The following is a 12903-nucleotide window of genomic DNA, read 5'->3' on the forward strand; positions in this document are numbered from 1 at the left end:
CATCGTTTATGTTTTTGCTTCATGCAAAATTCACTGATTTGTCACTAGCGGCCTCTAGCGTGTATTCCATTTTTTCGTGCTTGACTGTACATTAGTTGGTTATTAGTAACTGGAGAGCAGTTTCATGTGCTAGGAACAAGAATAAACACTCTCCTTCCTGTCATCTTAGCATTTTATCAGTCAGGGAAAAGAACATTTTCGCACAGTAGCGTGGGCTTATAATTCCTATTAACAGCAATGGGGCTTGCTTCCGAATGGCCGCCTTTTGGCAGTTCCCTGCCAAAGCTCAGTTCTAGGGAGACAGGGGGGAGAAGACTCAGTGGTCGTGAACTTCAGGACGCCTTCTCGTGCTAGCTAGGACAGAGGTGGCAGAGGTCGCCAAAACAAAAGATTTTAGCCAAGTTTTTGACAAAAATCTCAGCTAAACCATTCCTACTTGTTCAGTTTCAGGTGAAACCATGTTGAAGCAACGTTTAGTAGAGACATAATTATAAATAAAATTAACATGACCGCAAAGATGAAATGATTTCAAGACACCAGGTCTCTAGTACTTGGTATTTCCCTTTTTAAAAAATTTTCTATGTTTCCTTTTCTTTAAAAGGTACATTCTCTCTCATTCTTATCCCCTCTGCTTTGTGTAATGAATTTGGGGAGCACAGAGGATACAAAGACAAAAATCAGAATAAAAAACGGGGTCAAATATTTCTCGCGAAGATAAATAATACTGCACGTATATGTGTTCCTATAATCACAAGCAGATTTCTGCATGCATTGTATTTATAATATACTGGTTTTCCTAACATTAAATCATGAATACATTGTATTTGTTAAATTCTTATTCATCAGCTTCCTGCAACAGAAATGCAGTCTATATTTTTTTGTAGATAGAACTTGATGAATAAAAGCATTTTTCACTTAAAATTTTATTTGCCTTTTAAAGAAGCTTTTTCACTTACATTGTAGTCAGAGACCTGCAGGCTCTGCTAAAGAAAGGATGCAAAAAAGCAAAAAAGCAAAAAGGAAAAAGAATGTACTTCAGGCAGAAAATAGGCAAGGGTTATAAATAATAAGCAAATGAAAACATATTCCACCTCAGCTCCGTAAAGTGAATTTGAACGCACAGAATCGTCAAAGCTACAGTAGTATATAATTTTTGTGGACCTGTTTGGCAAAGATGTAAGATGTCTTATTTTTATTTATTTATTTATTTATTTTTTACTTTCCAGTTTTTAAAATTTTAAGTCTCACATAGAAGGAAAACAAGATCTTTGTCTTTCTGTGTCTGGATTATTTCCTTCCACGTCTCATCCTCTAGTTCCAACCATTCTGCTGCAAAGTGATAGAATTTGATTCTTTTCATAGCTGAATGATTTTCCATTGTGCACGTCACACCTTTTCTTTCTCCATCTGATGGCGGACACGTGGTTGATCCCGTACTTCAGTACCGGAGTGCTGGTGGAAGCATGGTGGAGAAGGGCTCTCTCTGACAACGAATTCATGTCTTTTATGCATCTACCCAGCTCCATGCTTGCTTGTTCATAAAGCAAACCTGTTGCTGGTTTATAAGGAAACCTCCATACCATTTTCCACAGCAGTTCACTAGTTTCTATCCTCACCAACAGATGCGATCGACCCCTTCCTGTCCATCCTTACCAGCATCTGGACCTGTCATTTGAACACAGACACGTGATGTCTCGTAATATTGATTTGTATTTCCCTGAGGTCGGAGTCTTTGTCACTGAGGGCATTTTCTTAGAAATACAGAAGACAGATGTTATGAATTTTTCATTGTAAGCTTTCTTTTTTTTTGATTGAAACATTAAATTTTTCATTCTTATGTATCAATTTATGATGTTTGGATACATGTATATTTTGTGTAACATGATTCAAACTGCGATTAATGTGCTAACAGAAGCTGTAACTCCATCGCTGATTATACTTGATGTTGGGAACCCTGGGAGCAGCTGGCAGCCTGTTAGGGACCGTAAGGATGTTGATTTCCACCTGTATTTATTGAATTGTGTGTATTGTATCTCAGCTGACCCACAGATAGAAACATGAGTAAGTAAGTAATTATAGTCATTTGCTAGCCTTTTCTGCTGGGTAAGTTGAAAAACTGGCACACACACACACACACACACACACACACACACACACACACACACACACACACACACACACACTTTGGGGCTTGTGAACAAGAAAAGGGTAAGTGTGCCATGCTGCAGTACAGCCTATAGCTTAGTGCGATTCAGTCTCTGCAGTGTTTTCTGGCACCACCCGCTCTCACTGCTACTTTCTTCTCGGGAAATAATCCAACAGCTTATTTTCTGTTCAAACAGCAACTCTTACACTGTTGCTCTCCACTTCCAACCTCTTCTGAAAAAAACAGTTGTGGCACAGGAGTGAAGGGAAAGTGACGTAATGTTAAAGAGAAGGACTTGTACAGCTTCTGTGGAGGACCTGCTGTAATCTCAGAGACCCGCGATGTCACATGCTTTGGAGACCACAGCACTGCCGGCCTGCTGGGGCTCTGTAAGGCTGCAGCTTAGTCCTGTCATGCTGCTTTCCCAAAACACCATCTTGACTTTTTTATAAACAGCAGAAATCTGTTTCTTACAGTTCTGGAGATGGGAAGCCAACAATCAAGAAACCCAAGCATTTCATATCTGATTAGGAAACCCTTTCCTGGTTTCTAACTCGTGCCTTCTAGTCAAGTCCTCGGCAGGTGGAACTGGTCACCAAGATCCATGGGGCCTATTTAGTAAGGGCTCTTAATCCATCACGAAGGTCATGATTTTAATTGCCTCATAGTGGCCTACTTTTCTTTTATAATTTATTTTATTTTTATTTGAAAGGCACAGTTATATGAGGAGAGGGGAGAGAGAGAGAGAGAGAGAGAGAGATTTTCCATCATCTACTTCACTTCCTGTATATGGCAACAACTGCTGAAACGTTTGTTTCCCAGTGGGTGCAGGTGTAAGGCCATAGTCCATCCTTCACTGTTTTCCCAAGCCATAAACAGGGAACTGGGTCAAAAGTAGAGCACCTGGGACTCAAATTGCTACCCCTTTGGGAAACTGGCATGCAGAAGAGGCTTACCCAAGACTGCCACATCCCACAGGGCTGGCCCCAAACCCAGTTCTTTTTTTTTTTTTTTTGTTAAAGATTTATTTATTTTTATTGCAAAGGCGTATATACAAAGAGGAGGCGAGACAGAGAGGAAGATCTTCCATCTGATGATTCACTCCCCAAGTGAGCGCAATGACCAGTGCTGAGACGATCTGAAGCCGGGAACAAGGAACTTCTTCCAGGTCTCCCACACAGGTTCAGGGTCACAGGCTTTGGGCCATCCTGGACTGATTTCCTAGGCCACAGGCAGGAAGCTGGATGGGACATGATGGTGTCAGGACATGAACCTGCACCCAGATGGGATCCCGGTGTATGCAAGGCGAGGAATATCAGCTACTAGGCTACCGTACCGAGCCCAATTTCATTATGTTAAACAGATGTTGGATATTGTGCTGGTCTTAGACCAGCTGTCTGTAAGGTTTATTGGGTCCCTGGGCTTCTCGCTGCTTTTCTGTTCTCCTTGATGCTGCAAAGGCAGAGTTAAGTAGTTATACAGAGAATTTTTCATGATTTGTTTATATTTTTCTAAAAGGCAGAATTAAAGTGACGGATGGACAGAAAGTGAGATTCTCCCCGGCTGCTTCGTATAGCAAATGGCTGCAATGGGTGGGTCTGGGCCAGGCTAAAATCAGGAACCTGGAACTTCATTTGGGTCGCTCAGATAGATAGATGTCAAGGACCCACAGCATCCTCCGCTGCTCTCCCAGGCACAGTGGCAGGGAGCTGGATCAGAAGTGGAGACGGCACGGCTCAAGCAGGCGCTCAAAGGCATGGGGATTGCAGGCTGCTACTCGCCCTGCTGCAGAACCGTGCTGGCCCGTGGGAAAGATCATATAGACTGGAGAGTCTAAAATATCAAGTTTCTTATGTTTGAAGAAAAAAATGATATTTCTTGTTTGGCTCATGGCCAACTGTAGATGATTCCTTGTGCAGGCAAAAAAGAATATGTTTATGTACTATTGGTGGATGTGTTTTTTTCATGTTTTTTTTTTCCTATAAATGCCAATATCTTCAGTCAAGTGGTGTCACTAGTTCTTTTGTTCTTTATATTTTATTGAGATGGCATTTCCCATTTAAAACATACCATCGAGTGGTTTAGGTTTATTCAGAAATCTGCTACCATCAGCACTCTTAATATGGTTGAGGATGTGAAGTAATTGAAACACTCATTCATTCCTATCACTTTCAGAACATCCTTATAATTTAAACAACAACAGCAGCAAACAAACAACAGCAACAAAAACCTTCCTGGCAAACATTCTCTTCCGTTTCCTGGCCCTGACAGCCATTCCTTCCTTTTTGTCCCTCAAATTATTTATCTATTTTGCATATGGGTCAGATTTTCACATTCATTTTTGGAGTATACTTGTCCCAGGTTCCCATTGTCTTATATATCTTCCATTGTATTTAACATTGAGCATTTCCTGCCTTTCCTAAGAACAACTTCTTTATCCTAATTTATACAAATATTTAACCATGTTGGATGTTGTTGCCAATAATGGGCGCCCAGGTTTGTAATACCTCCATAATAAAGAAATCTAGTTCACATCAGGCTTAAGTTTTAAATAAGCCAGCAAGCAAGTTTATTGTAAGTAAAGGTGCATGCTTACAAGTAGGACAAGGGCAGGCGAGCGGAAGAGCAGCCACAGCGGTGAGGGTCGGAAGAAGCTTCTCTGATTTAATCTGGCGATAAAAGAGGCATGGGGTGCGGAGGGGAGTATAAGCTTCTTTGAGATCTGTCTTGGCAAATTTTAAAGTCGATCACAGCCCAAACCACAATGCCAATATGACATAATGACTGTAAGATGTTGCCCTTTTTGAAAAAGGTATGTCTATTCATTTATTTGAAAGGCAGAGTAACAGAGAGAGAGAGAGAGACAGAAAGCTTTGATATGTGATTCACTCCCCAAATAGCCGCGACAGCAAAGAGATAGGTCATTCTGAAAAGAGGAGCTGTTTCCCAGGTCCGTTCGCAGGCAGCTGGGTCAGAAGTGGAACATCCAGAACACAACACCTCCCTCTGCCCGCAGTGGTGACCCCTGAGTCTAAGAGGAAGCAATGAGATGGCTGACAGCATTACCGCCTTCACCAGAATACTGACCACTCCTATGGTTTCTGAATTGTTAAGATGTGGAACGTCTCGGCCTCCAAGGAGGCTCTGCTTCGTCTGTAGATACTTTCAACTTTGATCTCTGTTGACTCCTAACTCAGGCTTCCCGTGATGAGGTAAGGAATGGTCCACTCGTGCCTCATGGCAGACATGATCTCAGCAGAAATGATACTGCATCTGACTCAACTTGTTAAACTAGATAATGCCCAAGGCTGCTTGGGAAAAGCAAACAATAAATCAGGTTTCCATTACAAAAAAAAAAAGATGTGGAAAGTCCTTGAGTCTTCCCAGAGCATCTAGGTTTTGCTAACTTCTAACCATCTGCCTACGCTGCTAATATCATCATTATGTTTAGAAACTTACTTACAAAAATAGTTGCATTCTAAACATGTTCAAAATGTGTTATATTTACTTCTTATATTTTGTATCCCTCTTATACCTCCTTCATAAGTTACACAGCTTTGCAGAGCATGAAAACTCAGGTCTTGGAATAGCCACTTTCTTCTTTAGACTGTTTTCTTCTTTTACCTATTGTCACCCTCTAACAACTTTTTCCTTTTTTCAAAATCCTATCTTTCCTTTAGAAGCCAGTACTACTCCTTCTCTCTTTCTGCTTCACAGAACCATTTATTAAAAAAAAAAAAAATATATATATATATATATATGTACAGGTTGGCTAAGTTAACATTAGGTGATTAGCGAAATCAGCAGGTACTTTCCCTATCAGAAAGGTAATTGTTTTTCTTAAGAGTGTGTGTGGGAGCTATCTATATGCTTGGCTATTACAGAACAAAGGGTTGAGACTGCCTGGGTGGAGATTCTGGTTTTAGGCTTATAATCCAAGGCAAGCCACTTAACTTCTCTAGCAATAACTTATTTTACCTGAATCGCTTAAATTGTGCTTACTGTGTAGCAAGCATTTTCTAAGTACTGTACATTATTAGCACTCAAACCTCACAACCACCTTAAACTGTCCTCATTTTAAATAGGAAAAAGTGAACTTCAGAAAGTTAAAATAGTTTGCTTGAACTAGAAAGTTTGGGGAAGGCAGCTGTAGTGATAAGCGCGGATCGCTTTCATTTCTCTCTCTTCCTCTCCGCTTCTTTCTGCTCTTGCACCTGTCATTTTGTTTTGTCATCAGGACATCCCTGCACGTGACGCACTGGGGAACACTGAGCTCGTGCCCAGTGCGCTTCAGAAAGTGTCCCATCCATAGAAGCCAAGGGGCATAACCAAAGACTGTTCTGGCGTGGATGAGCAAGTGGGGTGTGCTGTTCAGGTTGCACGGATTGCTGGTGCCACCCCATGTTGTGAACAAGCCTGAAGGAAGGAGAAAGAGACAAGGTCATGAATGACCGTGGTGCTTTTCTACCATGTCACTTTTAGACACATATTCTATAACAGCTTCTTTCTTGATAAGTCTGATCACTAGCCCGTTTTTACTGATTGCAGAAGGTTTTGGACTCTTTGTTAAGAGTCAGTGACAAGTGCGGTAAGATAAACTGAAAATATCAAAGGATGTAAGAGGGCCATTTGTTGAGAGTCTGAGAAACCTCTTCTCACTAGGAAGTCACTGTGTGTATATTATATACACAGTAGAGCAAGCAGGTGCATCCTGATGCGATCTGTGTCAACAGTAGGCAGAGCGGTGATCAGCGGCTAGACAAACGCACATATCCGGAGTCACCCAGAGCCAGTATTCTCAAGAGCTTGAAATGCAAGTGTGCACGGGGCTTAATTGATGGATAAAAAGTATTTGAAAATCTTTGCAAATGAACCATTTCAGACAACTGGGGAAAAAAAAAATCAAGAGTGAAGTATATTTTTGGTTCTCAAGGAGAAAGGTGTGGGGCGGGCACCTAGAGAGGCCCAAAATGCATAAAGAAGATTAAGGAAGATATTAGGATAAAAGGTGAACCTGTTGAAACCAGACAAGGTTGGGGTTTTCTTGGGCTGTGGAGCCGATTGCAGGAGCTTGCCATTTCTTGTCGTGTTCCCTGGCGGAAGTGTACCGATTTCTTACCCAGTGACCACCACCCAAGCGTGTGGAAGAGAACAGAAGCTCTCCCATTTAGACTCTCTGTCGTTTCTCCGGAATTAACGAATGCAATGTGTAAATTCTCTCGGACTTTGGGCTACCTTGGCAAGATGGCCTGCCCTTGCGCCCTCTGGCTCGAGCAGAGAGAGCCAGGGTTAATCTTCCTCTGTATGGCTGTAGGGAAAGGCCTAACAGACATGTTCTTTTGTTTGCCTTTTTTGCCTTCTTCTTAAGTAAACGCTGTTGCTCCTCTTTAGAAAGAGTCTCCTTGGGCAGTTTATGGATCTGAATCTTAATCCCAACCTGTTGATATAGGAATGAATTCTCTCCAGGCGTCTGATAGCTGTGTGTGTGTGTGTGTGTGTGTGTGTGTGTGTGTGTGTGTGTGTGTTTGTGTTTGCAGGAAAGCAAAGTAGTATAATTGTGTTAGAAATGGCAGCTGTAGGAAATCCCTTCCTATAGTTAGCAATCAGGGACCTACACCTTGCTGGTAGACTTTTGGATGTTTGGAAACATGTTTGAATGTTGTTTAAACTGATTCTTGCTTCACAAAGAATGCTAATTACCCGTGTCATTGGTCTTCCTTATTTGTGGGAAGTTCCAAGGTCGTGAAAGGGCACGAGTGGAGGAGTGCGTTGCACACGGTGACATGCCAAGAGGAGGAGGGCTTTGCCACGCAGAGTGCCAGTGAGCTGAAGGCTTGTTTGTGGAGGTAGAGCCCCCCTGCGCTCATGACCTGTTGAAAGCGAGGGTGTGTTGCGTGACATCTTCATGGCTCTGAAAATAATCTGATTCTTTTCTTACTTTGAGGACATTCGTCTTCTCCCTGGCCCGTATATTTACAGTTCTGAAGTTCAAGGGGGAAAAAAAAGATAGGCTGAACCAGTTGACTTACTTGCAACTGTTTCTTTCAGCTTTTTGCCCGAATTCATCAATGGAGATTTTGATTCCATTAGGCCTGAAGTCAGAGACTACTACACTGTGAAGGTAAACCGGAAGTACTTTTCTACTTAAGGCATTTCGCATCTTACTGCTTTTCCCGCGGTTTTGCTGATTTTCTTGGTGTTTAGGAAGGGATTGGTAAACATCTTGTTACATCTTGTACTTTTCATTTTTAATTCTAGAAACTACTGTATACATTGAAGAGGGGAATTTCGAAATAGGTGGTAACACAATTTTGAAGAAATTCTATCCTGATCAAATAAACAATGATGAATTCATGAAATATACATACTTACGTTTTAAAATGAGCTTGCAGTCTATGTAGTTTCATTTAATAATATCTTTTGCCACCATGTTCATTTGCTATTATATATTTTCTAAGCGAACCTTAATTTAATAAGTAAACCTTATTTAATATTTTTATTAAATGTAAAAGCTTTCTTATTTGAGAGTCAAAGAAGCAGAGAGCCCCGATTTTGTGACCTAATCGTCATACACTTGCAATGGCTAGTGGCGAGGGGGAAGCTGAGAGCTGGGAATCCAATGGCCTTGTCTCTTTGGCTGGCTGGCTGCAGCCCAAGCACATGGCCCTGTGCCCCAGGCTCCTGGGGCCTGCAGACCCTGGGATCAGCAGGTGCAGGGAAAGCCTGGAGTTGGAGAAGATGCTTCGTTGGGGTTGGCGTGATCCCAGACGGCTCCCTAACCACAAGGCCAAATGCCCACTCTGAATTAATCATACCTTAATCCCCACCTGATGTACGTTTCTGTCCTAATCAGTTCTACTCAAAACTTCTTTGGAAATGAATTTTTGTAAAGATGCATAGCTGTGCAGGTCTAGAAGTTTAGAACCAAAGATTTTGTTTTCAAGCTTTTACTTTCCTTGAGCCTCTCTATTCTGCTTTGAATACAACTGTTCATTGCAACTAGAGACAAACAAACTACAACCTATTCAGGCAATTTTGTCATAATTGTGTAAATTGTGTGTGTGTGTGTGTGTGTGTGTGTGTGTGTGTGTGTGTGTGAGGGTTCCTGGGCAGGAAATTGCACTGACAGAGCCGGAGCCGAGTGGCTGTGTTTCTTCTTTATTCCTTTTTTTTTTTTTTAAGCATTTTATTTATTGGAAAGTCATATATACAGAAAGGAGGAGAGACAGAGAAGACAGTCTTCTGTCTGATGATTCACTCCTGAGGCCACAACGGCCAATCTGAAGCCAGGAGCCAGAAGCTACTTCTGGGCCTTCCATGTAGGTGCAGGGTCCCAAGGCCCTGACCCATCCTTGACTGCTTTCCTAGGCTACAAGCAGGGAGGTGAATGAGAAGCCGGGTGGCCAGGATTAGAACAGGTGCCCATATGGGATCCTGGTGCATGCAAGGCGAGGACTTTAGCTGCTAAGCTACTGCTTTGGGCTGTACTTATTCATTCTTAATGGACAAGAATCTCTTGGGCCTGGTATGGTAGCTTAGTGGCTAAAGCCCTTGCCTTGCGTGCGCTACGGTCCCGTGTTGGTGCCCGTTCTAATCACGGCAGCCCTGCTTCCCATCCAGCTCCCTGCTTGTGGCCTGGGAAAGTAGTTGAGGGTGGCCCAAAGCCTTGGGACCCTGCACCCGCGTGGGAGACCCGGAAGAGGTTCCTGGCTCTTGGCTTTGGATCGGCTCAGCTCTGGCTGTTTCAGCTACTTGAGGAGTGAATCATCAGATGGAAGATCTTCCTCTCTGTCTTTCCTCATTTTTGTATACCTGATTTTCCAATAAATAAATTGTTAAAAAAATGAATGTATAATGTAATTCTGAAAGATAAAATCTCAGAGGATTGTACTGAGCTCATGAGCGACTCAGGCGTCACAGGTTACAGAGGTCATGCAGAGTATTCGAGATAAAAATTACAGTATTATTCTAAACCAACACCATCAGCTTTGTTGTTGTCAGCTTGCCCTGGCAAACTATGTACATTTTGCAAAGAAAAATTAGAAATCCTGAAACTCCAAATTCCTAACGAGGCTCGAAGAGAGATGAGATAAGGCGAGGAAACATTTTACAGAAAGGAAAGTGGAGGGAGGAAGAGAAAAGGCAGCAGGAAAAGACGACTGTCATTGGGAAAGGCACCGCACTGTGATCCGGAGGCACGGGGAGGCGCCGGGCCTGCAGTGACGCCGAGCCCCGTGCACGCCATCTGCCCAGCCGCTGATCAGACCTGCCGTCCGCCAAGGAAGACGGTTCCCCAGCCAGTGTTTGATATTCATGCTCAATTACTTTAACATTGGCGCTTTCCTGGTCATTCCCCACAGTCTCACTTCTCATTAACTCTGTACCTCAACCTCATTGGGACAGCAAACCTCAGCCTTGCTTACCGTGCAGAGTTTTGCCAGCGCATCCATATTAATAAGATCTTCAAGAGCAGAAGAAAACAGCAGGAGAGGGAGCCACACACAGGTTCGGAACAAGTTGACCTTCCGGCCTGATGTGGCTTATCCCGTGTCCTCTTCATGCTGGGGCCTGGCCCAAGCTGCAAGTGTCCCTTGGATCATTCACCTCCAGGGCGCTGGAAGCATGGATAGATGCTCTTCCCTGCCGGGATGCAGTAAAATGGGAGTCAGCGATAAAGGAAACGTCTGGATTTAGCAACTTCATGAGGAATTTCTTATATATATATTTCTTGCTTTATTCTTTCTAACCTTCAAAACTCAATTTATCAAGGTTTAGTTTGAGTCTTTTTCCTAAGTTATATCATTTTAGGTTAGGGTAATGCAATTCTATTTTTTTAAAAAAATGTATTGATGACTGTTATTTCTTTTGAACTTTTAGTGTGTATTCCCAGAGGGTACGGGTGATGTTATCTTACATGGTTAATGTGCCCCATGGAGCACAAGCTGAGCGTTCTGCTGCCGTGTTAATAATGATGGCAATTACAACAAGTCAATGCAACATTACACACAATTCATAAAAGCCGTTATCCCCAACGCAAATCCTCCTTAAGCTGCTCTTTCACAAATGGAAAGAAGGCATGTCCACTTTGAAATACCTCCCCACTCCAACCTGGCTGGGTTTTAATGAAGTTGAAAGTAGGCTCAAGTAAAGAAAGTAAACTAAGTCTGTGGTCTTACATGCTGGGTTCTGTGACAATCGTGGAGTCAACTGTGTGGCCAGCACTCACACATGCAAAGTGTTACATTTCACATCTGGCGTGCAAAGCCCTTCGTGGACCCAAGCTAGACTTCCTTTTCATTTACGTCTGAACTCTGCAGTTCTGTTTCTCTTAGATTTTTACCTGCTTAATTGACCAATAATTGATTCACAATGAGGAATGTCTCTTACAGACTCCTCCCTTGTAGTTTAATTTTAAATTAAAATTTTTCTGGGCCACTCAGTGCTTCTTTGACTGGAGGTTAAGGCCACCCATTGCAGTCTTAATTTTTCTACCCAGTCTGCCCAGAAATCAGACTACTTTAGAAAAGCAACATAATGATGGAATTTCTGCTATTCTTTCATTACTCTATGAAATGTTTGGTTTTCACTGGACGTAGGGAAAACAGTTTTATAGAATTCTTCCTTAATACTAGCAGGGTAAAGGATTAATCGCAGTATTTGGTGAATGTCTTAATAAAGTTAAAGAATAACAAAGTTTATTCACAAATGCAGATATGTAAGATAGGAACAAAAAGTTGTGGTATGTAACACCATAAAACAGAAAAGAATTCAAAATAGAATATTTACACAGTACACTTTTGTTCAGTTTTCCCTTGGAGAAATTAAGGCCTAAGGTTACTTTTAAGTGACTGAAACAAAATGGTAGACAGAGGACACAGATGTTGTCTCAGTAGGACAATCCTTCCTCTCAGTAGGAAAACCTTTTGTGGGAAGACAGTTGGCCCTGGCACAGGGTGTGTCGCAGTACCACCATCAGTGCGTGAGTGTGCTAACCATCCATGCGATAAACACCGTGCCTGCACATTCCTACGTCCCTACCTTCAACTGCAGGGCTGCCGGACGGCTGAAGTCCTGCTGGACCAAGAATAACCAAACAGTAAAAGCTAATGTGTTGTTACATCACCTAAAATTGTTAGTACGGTATAACTTGATACAATGTTGGGAAATAAAAGTGATTTCGTGTTAGAATACTGGCAAGGATCTAGGAATATAGGACATCGTAAAGCAGGAAGATGTGTTACATGCGTAAATCATGTGATTAATGCATGGCTATGTGCTAGGCAGCATGGCGAAAACTTAGTCATGTGGAAATAGGATTCCAGGTCCGAGTTCAGGTTTTATCTTCTGTGTTAATCCTCCCAACTCCTAGAAGAGCATAATAGAAATCAAGAGTGATAAATACCGGAAGATGATGCCCCAAAACCCTCGGAGAAAAACAGATGAGAGGGCAACACTCAATTTAAGAGAAGACACCATTAACCCCAGTGTAAGTGGTGAATTATGTGGGCAGTAAGGTTACATCTCCAGGGTTGCTTTTTCTTTAATTTTTAAAGATTTATTTATGTTACTCAGAAAGCCGGAGTTACAGAGGGAGAGAGAGAGAGAAAGAAACAGAAAGAGAGAGTTATCTTTCATTTGCTGGTCCACTCTGAATGACTGCAACAACCAGAGGTAGCCAGCCAGTCTGAAGCTGGCAACCAGGACTTTTTTCTGGATCTCCAACCTGAGTGCAGGGGCACAGGGAACTGAGCCATCTG

At 42.3% G+C, this 12903-nt stretch overlaps 1 protein-coding gene across 1 annotated transcript in view; it reads left to right on the forward strand.

The window, feature by feature from the left end:
* TPK1 (thiamin pyrophosphokinase 1) overlaps positions 1-12903 on the forward strand; it is a 331654-nt gene that overhangs the window by 138790 nt on the left and 179961 nt on the right. The window contains exon 4 of the mRNA XM_041002510.1: positions 8195-8267. Coding sequence (XP_040858444.1) covers positions 8195-8267 — 73 coding nt within the window. The remainder of the gene's footprint in view (positions 1-8194; positions 8268-12903) is intronic.

The sequence above is a fragment of the Ochotona curzoniae genome, unplaced genomic scaffold, assembly GCF_017591425.1.
Source record: "Ochotona curzoniae isolate NIBS_2020 unplaced genomic scaffold, NIBS_Ocur_1.0 scaffold_2476, whole genome shotgun sequence".
Lineage (NCBI taxonomy): Eukaryota > Metazoa > Chordata > Mammalia > Lagomorpha > Ochotonidae > Ochotona > Ochotona curzoniae.